Raw genomic sequence first — 16599 nt, 5'->3', positions numbered from 1 at the left:
AACATCTCCATTGATTACAGTCTACCTGAAACATAAAAACGATTTAAATTGTACTGACATTTTTGAGTTTTGAACAACTACGAGGCATTGATAAACACTTAGCTAGTTGGCTTGCTAATGATAGTATAAAGCAGGGGACCCTAGTCTACAGCATCTCACCGTATTTTAACAACACAGATTCAGCGAGGATTTAGAACATCACTATGTGACCAAACCTCCTTCTTAACGCTTGACAACTCCACATTGCTTATTTCTTGTCCATCCGACCCTGCTTCACAACCTTTCATGTCTATCTATGGTCATCATTTAGCACCGCACAGCTAAACTGGAGGGGAAGAGGTGATAAAAAAAAAGCAGATGCTCAGCTAGCTTAAAGGCTAGCTTTGCTTAAAGCTCTTTCGAATGCAGTTAAAGGCATTCTAGGTCAAATAACATCACTGTATAATGTCTTAATCCTAAAATACAGTTCATAAGCCTCAGTTTGAACACAAGAAGCTGACATTTTCTAAGGCAAGGAACACACAAGGCTAAAGATAACTGTATGGTGTGGGGATAATATCTACATAGGCAGCAACATGTTTGATATTTTACTTTTAAAATGGCCTTACATGCAATACATTATACTGTTTGATATATGATAATATGATCTACAATAAGTCAGTATTAAATACACTTGGCTTAAACCCCTCCTGCCCTCTGGTGTTTGAAAACAAATGTGATTACCAGTAGGCCTATGTGCATTTTTTGTGGAGTGGGGAATAAAGAATGATACATAATTTTCATAACAGGTAATAGAATGCAGAGTACAGTACAATTACAACAATGAAAAATTGACATCTTCAGCTCACATTGTAACATAGCGTACACACATAGGACAAATTAAGTCTACATTACAGAAAGACTATATTCTTCACCGAAAATATTGCTGATTCTTTCAGGCTTTTCATAAACCAATATATGACCATTGTCGTAATGTTTGCTACGCTACAGGTTGGAAAGAACAAATGAAAGATCGTAGGGTAGAGGCATAAGAAAATGCATTAAGTTGGAGCTCAATGCCCCTTTTTCAGTGTTGTTGAAGGTGAGTGAGAATTGAGTGGCAAATGGCAGAACGGATTTGGCAGAAATGGAATATATTATATTCATAAATGTGTATTAATCAGTGTTTAATCCCATGAAAATAAGAATCGTTGTGGTTTCTACGTAGGGAGCACGTCATCTGCCAGAGTGCTCGCCATGTTACACCGCTATTAATCTACACAAGCCGAGCTTCAGCTTTCCCTAAAAGTGTAAGCTTAACCTGCTGAGTGTGTAGAGCTAGGAGTAGGAGTAGTTTGGCTTATTTGATGGGTTTTATGAACACCCAAGTTACTTTTTGGGATATCTTCATGGTTGAAAGCACTTTTTGTCAGTCCTTTTGGATTAGGGAGTCATCTTAATAAATGTTATGCAAGTGACACGATAAGTGACCGAGAAGCTTAACCCGCACACGCACACATGCACACACACGCACACACACACACACACACACACACACACACACACACACACACACACACACACACACACACACACACACACACACACACACACACACACACACACACACACACACAAATACACACCGTGGCACCATACTATAAGTTGTGAAGTAGCTTAACCCAACTGAGCAACCAACTGAATATTAGTTGCTCTCTGCAACCTTACTGCTAGATGCCACTCAATTCTACACACTTCACCTTTAATGGAAAGTAGTATTCACACTGCAAAATAAAAGCATGGGGAGAAAATGTTTTCCACAAAGGTTTGGGATATAAATATTAAATACTGAAATCTCTTAGGAAAATCCACCTTTCTGGTGGTATTGGCCCCAACAATCAAAAGTACTTGCACCTACGTTGTTGTGAACATCTATGCAAGATAGTGGCCTTAAAAAATAAACTTTTTCTACAATCATTGTGCTTTCTAACACACTCATCGCCCTATCCTCGCCGCCCTCCCTTGGGCATTCTTTTTCACTACTTATAACAGTGTATTCATCTTTTCATTGGAATGTATAGCTATTAACTACTCTTTCTATGTAAATGTACTCTGTCTCTAGTAAATGTAGTGAGTCTGCTTTGGGATCTTTCCATATAATTGTTACACCCTTTCTCTATTGAAAAATAATTGGGGTGATAGAAGATCTCAAGGTAAGTCCCCTCTCTTCTCCCAAACTGCCAAATACCCTACAAGGCTTTAAAGTAAGAAAAATAAAACTACAACTAAAGCTTTTATATTAAACTATATTGTGAACACGTGTATACCAGAAAATGAGGATTCTGGAAAGTGTGGTCTTTGGCATAGTCCTGAGTTGCTTAAACTATTACTTGTACTACTACAACTTACTACTTTAATTACAACTTAGTTAATTCGTACATTAGTGAAGTGGTGTCAAATATATTTTCATATCCTCATCTCTTTTGTAACTTCGCTAAAGGGGTGCTAGAGACAGCAATAGTTACGGGAATAGTAATGCAGACCCCCATCGTCATAGGGTTTAATGTGAGAGACAACATAGTTGATATGGGTCATCTTTGGTATGAACTGGCCTTTCCAAGTATACCAGGTCAGCGGAAGCTGTTGGAACTACAACTGGTCACTTGTTATCCTCCAGGGCATGGTAGGTTCCAGAACAAAGAAGATCGCCACATGGGAGCTTTTGTGTGTCGAAGGAAAGGGTCTCTAGTTGCGTCGGTGGCGGTTGGGTTGGTTGTGCATGTCCTCCATCGTGACCCTCCCCCACACGCCGATCACAAAGGTTTCAATCTCACACTCATTCTCGCCACGAGCGATGCGAAAGTAGCCGTCCTCGCCCCAGTTCTTCCCCCAAGAGTTGGCCGCAATCTGACGACAAAGTGAACGAGACATGCAAATGGGAGTTAAAGGACCTTAGAAATAGTGGAAAGAATCGACTAAATATAAAGGAATGTAGTAGACTAACATAGTAAGAATAAAAGTATAGTAGGGTAAACTGTATTGTTGTTTGTTGATGGTTGTGTCTCTTTATCAGATAGTCAATAGAGTAGGCAACTGAATGCATTTTAGGGTTTAGGATTTCAACAGCTTTGATAATGAGGTAAAACTTACCCAATATTTCTTTGGGAGTCCATTATAATCTCTCTCCTCTCCCCATCTGTTGTACACAGGAGAAATTATTGACAATTATAATCAAATGTAAACAGTACTTAAATACTAAAATATACCTTCAAACAATCTTTTGTAATATACAGTAATCTTTGATAATGCGGGACATGCTGAATCAATAATCATCTTCCAAAGGCAACACTCATGGAATGTGTTCAGGTATTTCATTTATGCTACGGCTGACAATGAAATTGAGGAAGGGCCTGAAGTGTTTCCTACTGAAGAAACGTCCTTTAACTTTTCAGACTTTAACATCCTGAAAACATAAGTTAGGGTTGTGTACAAAGAATGTTAGTGTAGCTTAACACACGCGCACGCACGCACCCACACACACAGGTCTAGATGCTCAGTAAACAGAGTTCCCCCTTTCCGCTGACACTTCCTTCCCTGCAGGAAACAGGGAGTTGAGACATGGAGAAGTAGGAAGTGGACACTGCCTTATTCTCATAATTTTGTACACAACACTGAATTGAAACTGAATCCCATCACCATAGTTTCTACACACACACACACACACACACACACACACACACACACACACACACACACACACACACACACACACACACACACACACACACACACAGACACACACACACACACACACACACACACACACACACACACACACACACACACACACACACACACACACACACACACATACATTGCATGCCAACTTTGATACAATCTCATAGCCAGGAGGCGTTATTCTGAGAAAGACTAATGATTTATTGACATCCCAGATGTCAATTGTATGTCGCCATATTTCCTGTATCAGTCCCTGACCAAAACATGCCCACAGGAGGGCTGGCTTCCATCTTATTTATCCACTTAAGGCCTTCCAGTTTCCAAGGAGCCCCCCGGAGAACATTGCTTATTTTGGTTGTTCTAAAAGGAAATGGAATGCAGAGGGGGACATTTCTGAGCAGATAACACGAGCCTTCACTTGGTCTTTTTTGAACATTGAGTCTTCATGAGCTCCATGTTGGTTCTTCAGGGGCCGGTCACTATAAACAGTTAATGTCAACAAATCAGTTGGCATCTAAAATGTAAAATAGGGCCAATTTTGTGAAATATTTTCCATTCGGTTTTGTGTGGTTGTGTGGGTATGTGTGTCTATGTGTGTATGTGGGGGTTTGTGTGTGTGCTTGCTTGTGTGGATGTGCATGGGTTGACGAGGGCGTGGATGTGTCTGTGTGTGTACATGCAATAGCAACAGTCAGAATCAGCCCACAGCTAATAGCTTATCTGTTTGGCTCTCTTGGTCCCCCTGGGACAATGAAGGCCTGCCCCCCGCCCCTCTTCTGTGTGCCCGCCCTCTCCACAGCACACCTCGTCCCACACCCCTGACCTGGTCTCGGGCTCCTGATCCCTCCACGTCCTCTGTCCGATGTGGCCGGGATTAGCGTGTCAGACAATGGGCTTTTCACCACATTGGACCTCAATGCTCTCTCAACAAACTTTCCCAGGCCCTGGGCTTAAAGAAGCACACCGCGTCGGGATTTGGCCAATGAAAACACACAGATGTGCCCCCCTGATGGCTGTCTGTCGCAGACTGCGACCATCTCCTCCTCCTCCTCCCTTCTCTCTTCTAACTCTGCACCCTCTTTTCCCATCGCTCCCCCTTCAATCAACTACCTTCATTTAGCCGTTCATCCCTCTATCCAAAAACCTTTGTCCCTTTATCTTATCATCTCATCAGATCTTATCTATCCATCTATCCACTTATGCGTCCAGTCAACCATTCAGCCTTCATCTTTCCCCTTCACCCAGGTCGTTGGGGTCATTGATAATCATTTCTTACATTTATATAGCGCGTTACATTGAAGGGGGGACCTCACTAACCACCAGCGCAAAATAACGATGGCAACAATAAATTGAGTCACATCAGAAACTAAACTCATGCATCTTCATCCACAGCATCAGCAGAAATCTCATGACCTATCAAGACTACTGCACGATATCGTCCTCTCCGCTGACCTATTAAGAATACTGGTCCTCCCCACTGACCTTTCAAGGCTAGGGAATTCCAGTGTAGCGTTACTTACTTTACTTACTAACTTTTACTAGCGTAAAAGTTAGGGCGATGTAAATAGAACACACACTAAGGTAAAGAAAATATACAGGTGGGAAACATCACTCATGATCCTAAGTTTAATGTTGGATGCCTTAAACATGTCAAATAAATCAGAGATATTAGACCCACATACACAATGGAATGTGATCATTGCAACAACAACAAAGATGTGAAATCCACGTTTTTGAGAGAACCGGGTGACCCCTCCGTTATGTAAGTCTCTTGAACAATGTCCAATCAGATAGACCTTCATCTAGATAGACCATGATCCCAGATATCTAGAGTTTGTTTTGACTAAGCGAACACAGGCGGTGTCACAAAAGCATAAGGTGTTGAGAAAGCATAAGAAACATAGGACAAAGGCAGCTGAGGGACGATAAACAGACAGACAGACAGAATGACGGAGAGACAGACCGGCAAACTGACTAGCAGAAACAGTCATATACAGATGGACTGACTGGCAGAAAAACTAGCAGCAGATGGACACACAAACACACACACACACACACACACACACACAGACACAGACACAGACACAGACACAGACACAGACACAGACACACACACACACACACACACACACACACACACACACACACACACACACATACACATACACACACACACACACACACACACACACACACACACACACACACACACACACACACACACACACACACACACACACACTCCTCTTTCTAAATACAAAAATATATATTTTGATGCTTGCGTACTACAATGTTATTGTCAAAGCACACTTAAAAAACAGCCAGCTGACTAATTCCCAATGACACAGCCAACTATTTACTGAAGGAAAAGTGTGTTGATGGCCCTATATTAGGGGAAACTCCTCCTGACTGAGCACCACCTTCAAAACACAGGGGGTGGAATTAAGTGGTACTTTTCTACTGCAACGCTACTTGGCCTTGACCAATGGGGGGGGGGGGGGGGGGGGGGGAGGGGCTGAGCAGGGTGGCAAGGAGTGTGTTTCTGCGTGTGCTGTGGGGGAATGGATTATAGTTCTGCAGTTGTATGACAATGACGCGAGCACAAGCTGAGGAACAGAGGAGGATTAGGGGAGGTGAGTGGGGAAGGGTGGGCGCTGTGGGTGTAGGGGCGGGGCGGGGTTCTTGTAGACAGGGATGGGCGTGGACAGGTGATCCAGGTGTGTCTGTCGTCTGCCTGGCCGCATATTTGCGGTCGCTTTGGTTGGTGGATGGGGGAAAGAGATGGCGGACGGAGGGAGGGAGGGAACTCTGTCTGGGCGGACAGAGGATCGGAGCAAACATGTGTCCTGTAATGTTGCAGAACGGAAGGGAAGGGCATGGAATTGCGGCTGCACGTGCGAGCGCACACACACACACACACACACACACACACACACACACACACACACACACACACACACACACACACACACACACACACACACACTGATAGAATGAGACACACACATAAGGATTTCTTTGGTATATAAATTATTAAAACCAAATCAAGAATCTCACTTTAGGGGATCAATAAAGTATCGGCCTATAATAAATAGACACAGGCTCCTTGCTATGGCTTTCATGTTTGTTTTGCTAGTCTTGAAGAAATATTGAAGAATCGATTCCTCTCCGTCAGACCCTGTGTTCTGCCAAGGTGTGCAAACAGTCATTTGTTGGGTATGCAGGAAGTTACCCAGACCAGTTGAGAAGGGCTGGGATGCAGGTATAATTATTGTCTCATCGACTCTTAGAGAGTACCGCACTGTTGTGAGATTCAGCTCTGTGCTTCGACGCGAGCCATTGAAAAGGGGAGGAGAGTCAAAAGGGTTTCTACACTTGTCACATGTTTAATAGCGTTAAACCATCAGGTCGTGATTAAAATGTTAATAGTATTGATTCATCACTAAAACAAAAGAGGGTCAGGTCTGTACTGTAAAGAAAGAGGAAAAACACATGACTAGATTCAAAATCTAGTCATGTTCATTCCTAGGTCTGAAGGGGATGTATAAAGGCTATCATTAAAAAAAATATTTTATATGTATTATATTTGTAAGGTTGACAGTCACATAGGCCTTCAGCAGGCTCCTCCACATACTGGATATTTCAAACTGTTAACATTTCATACTGACAATTTCAACACATAGTATGTTTCTAACGGAGGTCAAATAAAACAAGCCTTCCAAGCTAATTCACAGCCCACACACTGCCTATCCCAGCATCCGCCCTTTTCAAGCGAATCATGGCTGTAGTCATTGCTCCTAGACACAACTATGACACAACTATGCTTCCGGCAGGGGCGGATCTTTGTTATTCACTCACACGCCCACACACAATCACTCACACATACGAAAGCATGAACACGCATACTCATACGCATACAGAGACACACAAACGATGTACATGTTAAAGGATGGGTCCTCCTTTTTCCTGGTAAGTTTCCCAAACCTGTCTGCTTCTGACAGGGCGATGGAAATGGAGCATTAGTGTTTAGTTTCGCATTCCTTCACATTTTTCAAATTGGTTCTGTGACCTCATTTTTTGAGCACACAAAGTTTATACACACGTGAAGAGGCCACACATTGAATGTGCCCTCTATGTGCATGGCAAGTTTCTGCTTCCTGTTTGTGATGCTGACTTGTGGTGATGTAATGTTTGTAAATGAGCAAATATTGAATTTGCCATAACTCTGCCTTTTTTACACAATCTATATCAATCCAAAGATTTGTATTCAAGCAAGTCCATGGATCATGTTCATCCAAACTGTTTGTCATTTGAAGCTATGCTTCAGAAGAAGAAAAATAATAATTTATGAGTCCCAATTGCAAACATTTTCAGCATGCAAAATAAGACCTATACACCAAGTTTCAGAATTTGTCATCCATTGGGGCAGCCATGAAAAGCGTTTAGCAAAGACCGGATGTTATAGCAACCCCTATAGGAATTTCAGCACCAAACCTTTTGGAGACCTGATGACCGTGGACATAGGCATTAACAATTAACAGTGTCTTACCCGAGGATCCTGACGGAGTGTGTGCCATGTCTGCGGCTCTGTGGCGGTTTAGTGAGGCTGACATCTGTGTGTTTGTAGATGCCGCTCTTGTACACAAAGAAGTCCTCATGCACCTCCATAATCGCTGCCAGAACAAACAAAAGGGGGGGAAAGGATTTACGGGCGGACGTTGAAGTGCAATAAAACACAGGCATTCCCAGAGTTATTCACAGCCCATGCAACGTCTATCCCAGCGGCAGACCTTTTCAAGCCAATCATGGGTGTACTCATACTCCCAGACACAAATATGCTTCCGGAAGGAGGCCCTTTGTTATTCACTATCACTCGCAAACACACTCGCACACACGCACACACACACACACACACAAACAAGCACACTCACAAGCATATTCACATGTTAAGAGAGGGGTCCTCTATGTTCCTGGTAAGTTTCATGTTCCTGCCTCCTTGTTTCGCAGACTTGCGATGGGATTGGAACAATATTGCCTAGCTTAGAATTGACATTTTTCAAATAGCTGCTGTGACCTCATTTTTGTTTTCTGTTTCCTTCTGAGGCTGACTTGAGTTTGATAGAATTATGTTCACAAACTAGCAAATATACAATTTGACATAACTCCTGTTTACTGCGGATATGTATAGATATTTGAAAACTCTTGACAAGCCCACCACGGAGATATAGGCATTACCAATCCAAAATAATAATAGCCAACCACAACATAACAATAGGTATCCACAGATGCACTCTAAATACCTAACAAGAAACACAATGGTTACCATTGATAAGAAAGGTGAAACCATTACGTTCAAAGGGCGATTCATCTGAAAGTATTTTCTTTCTTTCACCTGATATGAACATTCAATGATTATCCACCTGTGTGTATGCGTTTGTATGTGTGTATCAGTCTGTTTGTGTGTGTGTGTGTGTGTGTGTGTGTGTGTGTGTGTGTGTGTGTGTGTGTGTGTGTGAGAGGTTGCATGTCATAACCCGAACACACACACCTCCAATCCAAAGGCTAACATGACCTGAGGTCAACCAGAACTGCACTCTATCTAATACATGCATTCTTCACATACACACATGCACACACACACACACACACACACACACACACACACACACACACACACACACACACACACACACACACACACACACACACACACACACACACACACACACACACACACACACACACACACACAATTGTCTATTTATAGAAGTACACTTGACAGCGGTCCAGATGGGTGCCAGAGACTGAGCTGCCCGAAAAGCATATCACAGTTCAGAGCCATTAAGCCCCGTCTCTAACCAGTGGAGGAGGATACGGTCAGAGGTCAACCCCTGGTGAGGAACCTTCAAGGTTGATGAAAAGGTCAGACATGAGCTCAAAGGAGATCAGATGCATGGCTTGCTCAATAGGAGCTTACGTATTTGAGATACCTCTTTGGTTAACTAGCAGACGGAAGGTGATTTATGTTGCTGATGTTTAATGATAATTAAGTTTGGAGTAATGTTTAAGTTAGAAGAACTGAAACACACATGCACACACACACATGGACACACACAAACATTCCCAGACATCCGACCCACACACACACACACAAACATATTGATCAAAGTACCTTGCACGGGGCCATTATCCATGATCTCCTTCATGATCTCCTTGTCCTGAAGTGGATGAAAGATGTTCATGAGCAACGGTGGAAGATGATACGAGCAGGAAGTAAAACGATTACATGACAGTCAAATGGATAGTCTGAAAACAAGCCGGGTGGCTATAGTCCCCCCCGCCCCCTCGCGGCCCTTAATGCCTGGCTTATTGACTTCACAAGCGCAAAAAAAAAAAAGAGTGTAATTTCAGGAGGCATCAGCCATCCGTTAGAATGATGGATGGGGTTAGGGTTAGAGCTTTGACAACAAACCACATGTTTGCCGCCACCTGGTTTTAAGTACCACAGATTTGCAAGTGGCAACATGTGGAGAAGGCGTCTGGAGACAATTTTATTGACCGTAAAGAGATGCTGTTCACCGGAGACCCGACCCCCCCACTATGACCCCACCCTTTGGACAAGGTCATTGGCGTCCTCTCTGTGGACACTGGCGGAGAAATACAGAGATCAAAAGTTAAAATGTGTTAACTTGATTAAAATCAAGTTTACATTCTCTTGTGTTTTTAATGAACATTGATTTATGTTTAATTGGTTTGTCCTATTCATGATTTTTTCTTTGCTCCTGGTTATAACGCCATTCTCTGAATTGAAATAAATCCTCATATCCTTTTGAAGTTGGATATTGTATTATTCCTCCGACATAATTATTGTTCGGTTGTATAGCTGTATATACGTAGGTGCTCATTCATACATGGTCATGGATTTGTGTTCCAGTAAAATCAGGGTGAGCTAGACGGTGGCTACATAACAGCCACTGTAAACGCAAAATATTTATATAATAGATACCATTTCATGAATGAAAATGTATTATTCAAATATATGTCTTGTCACATAGAATTGATTTGACATGATGCAGTTAGTGATACGCAATGCAAAAATGTTACTTGTCCAACAAACCAGTATCACGCAATTTCATGCTCATGCTCAAAAAAATGGATCTATCGAATCGTGTCCCAGCTACACAGAATGAAATGTAAACCATGCATTTCAAACGGGAGATTTTTTTCGACTTCAGAAGGGGGGGGAGTATCCCCTCTAGCTATGGACAGATCTAAACAACTGAACTGATGAAGGCCTGTGTAGGCCAAAACATTATCACCAATTAAAACATTCTTACTATTGGAACTCGGTTTGTGTGGCACCTTCTTTTTCCTAGGTCGAAACAACAATCAGATTTTTACGATTTTTTTCACGTGACTGTCAAGGTTGCTATGGTGGTTGCTATGGACCCCCCCAGTTATCGTTTATATCCATATGCATTTGTTTACGACCAATTACCATTATTGCATTTTCTGTTACATGCACGCATATATCCTGTATTTAATACATGAACATTTTATCTGAACCCAATATTGTGAACAACCCCCGAACATATTGATTCTAGATTCCTGTGATAGTTGCGGGACGCTGTGATGCAACCAAGTGTATGAGTTCTGTGTTAAGGGTCATTTACACAAACCTAGATGAGGATTTATCACACTTATAGTGCACTTCAGTTATTTACAAATTTAAAGATAAAAGCTTTGAGTGTCTATTCGTACCCTTGATACTTTTAGCATTGGCCACACAGTTTGGCTAAAAACACCCATTCCCGGGCATTCGTGTACTTCGCACATTCCCGGGCATTCAAGTACTTTATATGAATGGGGTTCATGTATTTTATATATTCTATATAGCCTATATGTATTGTTAAATGTAATGAAGTCTACTAAGATACATTATGTACAAAGTTCTCTTTTGTAGCCTGATATAGTTGTATGAGTAGAACAGTATGAGTAGAACAGCAGATAACAGTGTGGCCACAGTGGCCGAAGGGGTAGTGACGCTTTCTCTGTAATCAAGAGGTTGCGTGATTGAATTCCCCTGTTGTCTGATTATCATGCATTTATGATCGCAACGTTTTTTGTCAGCCAGCCAGACCTCCTGTATCATAAAGTTTAAAATATGACTTACACATTACATCTGAATCTAGCAATAAGTCAAAAATTAAAGTAAGCTGTTTTACTTGCATGTTCTATTGAGGAAGCTAACAAGGCAAAATAGTGTAGCTATTCCCAATGCAATCATGGGTGATTACAAATGTATTTGAGGAGTCTGATCACCACACTTAAAAATGTTTGGAGAAGATTTTGTCAGGGTCTGAAGCAGTTCTGAAGCAGTTCTTCTTTTTTTTATTACACATTGTCTGATCAATATGCCAGGGTAAATGCACAGGGGTGAAATAGCCTCACCCTAAAAAATTTAGCTGGCTTTTACTCCAAACAATAGCTTTGGTACAAACCACAGCTCACAAGTGTCGCAGCTGAGCTACCCTGACATTCGTAGCCAGAAATTCTACTTAAAAAATAATAACCCTTAGGTAATATATTTTCCGGAGTAAATGTAGTTTCCCTTGTGTATGAATGACGCGTAGAAAGTCGGTATTTCTCACACCCCTGAGTTGATGACGCGTCGGTCTGCATTTCCATGTCATCGAGTGGCACCGTAAATGATGATCAGCCTGTTGCCTTTTGTTCGCTGAATGGTTAAAAAATAAATCACAGCTTCACACGAAAAAGTGTACCATCAGAAGATTCCCTCAAGGCTAGTCCTCAAAATGTTGTGAAGTGCAAGACCACAAATGGTTCAATTTAAACAGCCTATATTTTTTAAGTGTCAAAGATTAAATGATTGTTAATAATTTACGTAATGAATTGCATTTTATTTTTGGAAATTTTCTCAACACATTTTTATGCAAATTGATTCTTCCACATCAAGAACCAGCAGTTGGGTGAGTGGTCTAGAGCTGGCGCTGTGGTATGGGTGTCCCGTGTTCGCCTCCTGAGTATGTCATAGAATTCTTGGCATTGGCATTTTTTTGTTATTCCCTCTACGTCAGAGAAAGTAGGCCTAACAAATTTCTTTTTATGTAACAAAAAGTATATTTATATTTATTTTACATTTATATAGTATAAATGAATGCAGGTTTTCACCTGTATCCATTTTCTTTTTTCATTGCAGAGACCACTTATGTTGAGATAATTACTATGGTTAGTCAATTTAGAATATAGAAATATAATACATGGCATGAAAAGTTATTTGATTTCTCCAGTAATCCTTCCTAAATTACAAATTGCATGGGGATTGAACCCCGGACGACCATGTAAAAGATATCTTGACACTGCAATGAGTAGGGGACTTCTGAGTCAAGGACTTTAACAAGTAAGCTATAGACCTGGGGTCTCTATTATATCAAAGAGTATAGCAACCACCTTAGCAACCTTGACAGCCCCAGGGCGTGGACGCAGGCCCATTGAAAATAAATAGGCAAAAAAAACGTAGGCATGTCCTATGTTCAGAGCCGTTATTGAGAAACTACTACGTTTTCTGCTGTGGACCAACGTAGTTATATTGCAATCTGGTGAAAGAGTTTTTAAGGGACGTGGTTAGTTTCAGGTTTTGAGGAGGTCTGCTGCAAAATTCTGTAAAACCTCCTGAATTTAAATGCAATGGTTTAAAAGTCGTTCTGTGCAGCGTCATTTCAATGCTCCCATTGAAAATGAGTGGGTTTACATTTAGTTTTGTGTAGCACAAAATAGTCTGAGAAGCGCTCCCATTCAAAATGCATGGGTTAACATTTCGTTCTGTACTTCACGAAAAAAATGTCGGACAATCGTGCTCTGGGACATGATTCAATAGATACATTAAATAAAGCATATATAGTGTAAATACTAGTTAAAGCTACTTCCTAGGCTAACATGAACTTATCTGATCATCTGAAGGCTACAGCTACAGGCCAAGATAAGCCTGCATTCCTACCACACATACACAGTTACCGACAGACACTTGATCTGATGTAGTCTTCCATTATCATTCACAATGAGGGCGGGTACGCGTGAATGAAGGTATGCAACAACACCACAAAAGCATAGCAATAGAAGGACCGCCACGTGATAGAGATTACAGTCTACAGCAGCGCCAGGAATTCTCCCCAATGCACAGCAGGCTTAGACACAAGCCGGTGTCTTTACTGTGGATTAAAGGACACTTTTTTGCAAGCGGAGCGTTTAGAATCGATGAAGTAATCGTTTTGTGGTGGATGTGGGTGCATGTGTGTGAGAGAGGGTTTTTGGATTTTAGTCTTAGCAGTTATATGCGAAGGAACAGAAACATCATTTTTGAATGTATGTTCCGGGAAGGCGTGTACTGCATATGGATCTATACGTGGATCGGGTCCCTTTGTACGCATTTCCCCTGTGGTCTAAGTGTGTTTAATATGGTCCCCATATACCTGTTCACCTGGGTTTTTAGGGTGTTAGAAAGGGGCCCCACGGACATATTCCCCCAGGTTTGGAGTGTGTGCCGCTCTTACGTTGGAGGAGAGCCTGTATGGTGGCGTGGACTGGAAGATGTCGTTGTGGTAGTTGCGTGAGTTGGGGCATCGGTGCGTGGCCTGTCTCTTCCCACGGCCCACCGAGCGGCTCTGCATCATGCAGCGGCCCGCCTCCACGGGGGTCTGCTTGGGCTGGACGTAGGGGTAGCAGTCCTCCGTCACCACCCTGGACCAAGGGATGGGCCAAAGGTTTAAGGACGTGCATCAGCAAAGCAGAGCACAACGGATGGAGCAGATCTCCACCTTCGGTGAAACTCAAGTTTTCAAAGTTACTTTTTTATAGTCACTTTGTATACACATTTATCCAAAGCAACTTATAATGAATTTAAGATACATAGGAGATATGGAGTCAAACCATTTATCATTACTTGTCTATCCTTCCCAATATGTTATGTTGCGTGACGCATTGGATTTGCTGCTTGTGCTGCCTTTACCCTCTTCTCCTCAGGAACCACCAGGCACCGTCAATGCGCCCCCCCGCACAGCCACCCTGGTTGCGTGTGTCACAGGAAATGAGGTTCTGCGGCGAGAGCTGGGGAGTCATGTGACCCATTGACTGGATGGAGATGCGGTCCGAGGCCACCGCTATTTGACCAGACAGAGAAGCGTCCAAATGAACGGGGGTAGAAAGTCAGAGCGTTTGTGCTGATGGTTTGCTCAACATTAAACGTCATTTTCTATTTCTAACATTCAAACTGAGTAAAAAGTTGAGGTTTTAGCTCTTACTTAGAGGGCTAGCTCCAATTTCCTATCAACTCCATTAGCTTTTGTTTAACATTTTAAGTACGTTGAAATTTGAAATGGTTGTAAGGTAAAAATAACTTCCCTTTTTCACTTCCTTCATAATAAGGTCATTATATTATCATTATCCTCATCACATCACTATCATGACACCCACATGCGGTAGAGAAGGCCCAGGAGGCTGCACAGTTGCCCTGGTCCAGTGGCTCGTGGATCTTCCCGGGCCACTTCTCCACAGCGTTGAAGTATCCAGGAAGGTGCTCGCTCTGTGGGTCCATGTTCATCTGCATGGAGCCCGAGGGGAGAGTTATTATGTATATTTTAATGTCCCTCACTATGATATAATGGAGCACATGCAGTATTTAATATTCAGAAGAAATATCCTCATCACCAAAAATGGAATTTGATAAATCAGGACAGAAATATGCTTAGATATATATTAAGGGGTCTCAGATAGTTTGTGGTTTGGCAAGCAGGTAAAGAAGTGCAGTCTAACTATGTGAACCAAACTAAATACAAACACAGGGCTGCCACAGAGGAGCTGCCAGGAGTAAGATGTCTCCTTTGGAGGCAGATTTCGTTATTCAGCTCAACAACTGATGATTAGGAGCGTCATGCCCAGTATCATTCTTTCCCACTGTGGAGCATTCCCAAATATCTGATGCCCCCTCCACAACACACAGACAGGCTGTCTATGAAACCATTTGGCCTGGAGCAGTTTATGGTTACATCAGAAGAGGAGAAGATAATGATACCCTACTACATGGACACCATAGACTTTGTTTTCACACCACCCAGACAAATGTCCATTCATGCTGAATATGCAAGTATAATTAGCAATTATTATAAATTCATTGAAATTTAAAGAAAAATAAGTGTTATTAATTTGAAACAGCTGTGGTCGTTCAACTTTTACCACATCATCTCTGTCTTGCTCCTGCTCTCCCAACCCCTTCAACAACATTCAATATTATATTCATTAAATAAGTATATTATAAGATAAGTGAATTGTGTAGTGATCCCATCAAATATCACTGCTTAACATTCCCCCTGGGATTGGCAGCCCATAATTGTCTCATAACTCATCCAAACATCCTCACAAGTTTGACTGTATTCCTTCACTCTCAGATGGTTGTGATTGCAAAAAGGCACGTGATTCTGCATACCGTCTGACTACTTTCACATACATGCCCTCCACTCAGCCAGGGCTGCATTCCTCTCAATTAATCTTTAGCTATTCAATGAGCAGTTACACATCATCACAAGCTGATGTCCAACTAAGGAATGTGCTCCGTCTCAGATAAAAGGAACTCTTGGTTAACGATCAGTCAGAGTCAAACCTCTACATCACCTGCTCCTTACGGCGATGCTAACCCTTGACACAGTGTGTCTGATACTGTTAATAAAGACAACTAGTCTAGGCAGAGTAGGGGAATTATGAATGAGACTGTGATCTGGTCCCTGACGCAGGTAAGGACATGCTGATGAAAGGTAGATGGGGGTAGGGGGTGTTTGTGTCTGTGGGGCGGGGGAGTTAGGGGTTTAGTCA

At 42.1% G+C, this 16599-nt stretch overlaps 1 protein-coding gene across 1 annotated transcript in view; it reads right to left on the bottom strand.

Moving 5' to 3' along the window:
- Positions 1 to 343: 343 nt before the first annotated feature.
- The window catches only part of tinagl1 (tubulointerstitial nephritis antigen-like 1), a 40694-nt gene continuing 24438 nt past the window's right edge, over positions 344 to 16599 (bottom strand). The window contains exons 6-12 of the mRNA XM_056582291.1: positions 15208 to 15334; positions 14744 to 14894; positions 14289 to 14475; positions 9890 to 9935; positions 8267 to 8390; positions 3130 to 3175; positions 344 to 2886 (exon numbers count right to left, since the gene is read on the bottom strand). Coding sequence (XP_056438266.1) covers positions 2725 to 2886; positions 3130 to 3175; positions 8267 to 8390; positions 9890 to 9935; positions 14289 to 14475; positions 14744 to 14894; positions 15208 to 15334 — 843 coding nt within the window. The 3' untranslated portion in view covers positions 344 to 2724. The remainder of the gene's footprint in view (positions 2887 to 3129; positions 3176 to 8266; positions 8391 to 9889; positions 9936 to 14288; positions 14476 to 14743; positions 14895 to 15207; positions 15335 to 16599) is intronic.

Source organism: Gadus chalcogrammus, chromosome 22, assembly GCF_026213295.1.
Source record: "Gadus chalcogrammus isolate NIFS_2021 chromosome 22, NIFS_Gcha_1.0, whole genome shotgun sequence".
Taxonomy (NCBI): Eukaryota; Metazoa; Chordata; class Actinopteri; order Gadiformes; family Gadidae; genus Gadus; species Gadus chalcogrammus.
This window is presented reverse-complemented; position numbering and strand designations above follow the sequence as displayed.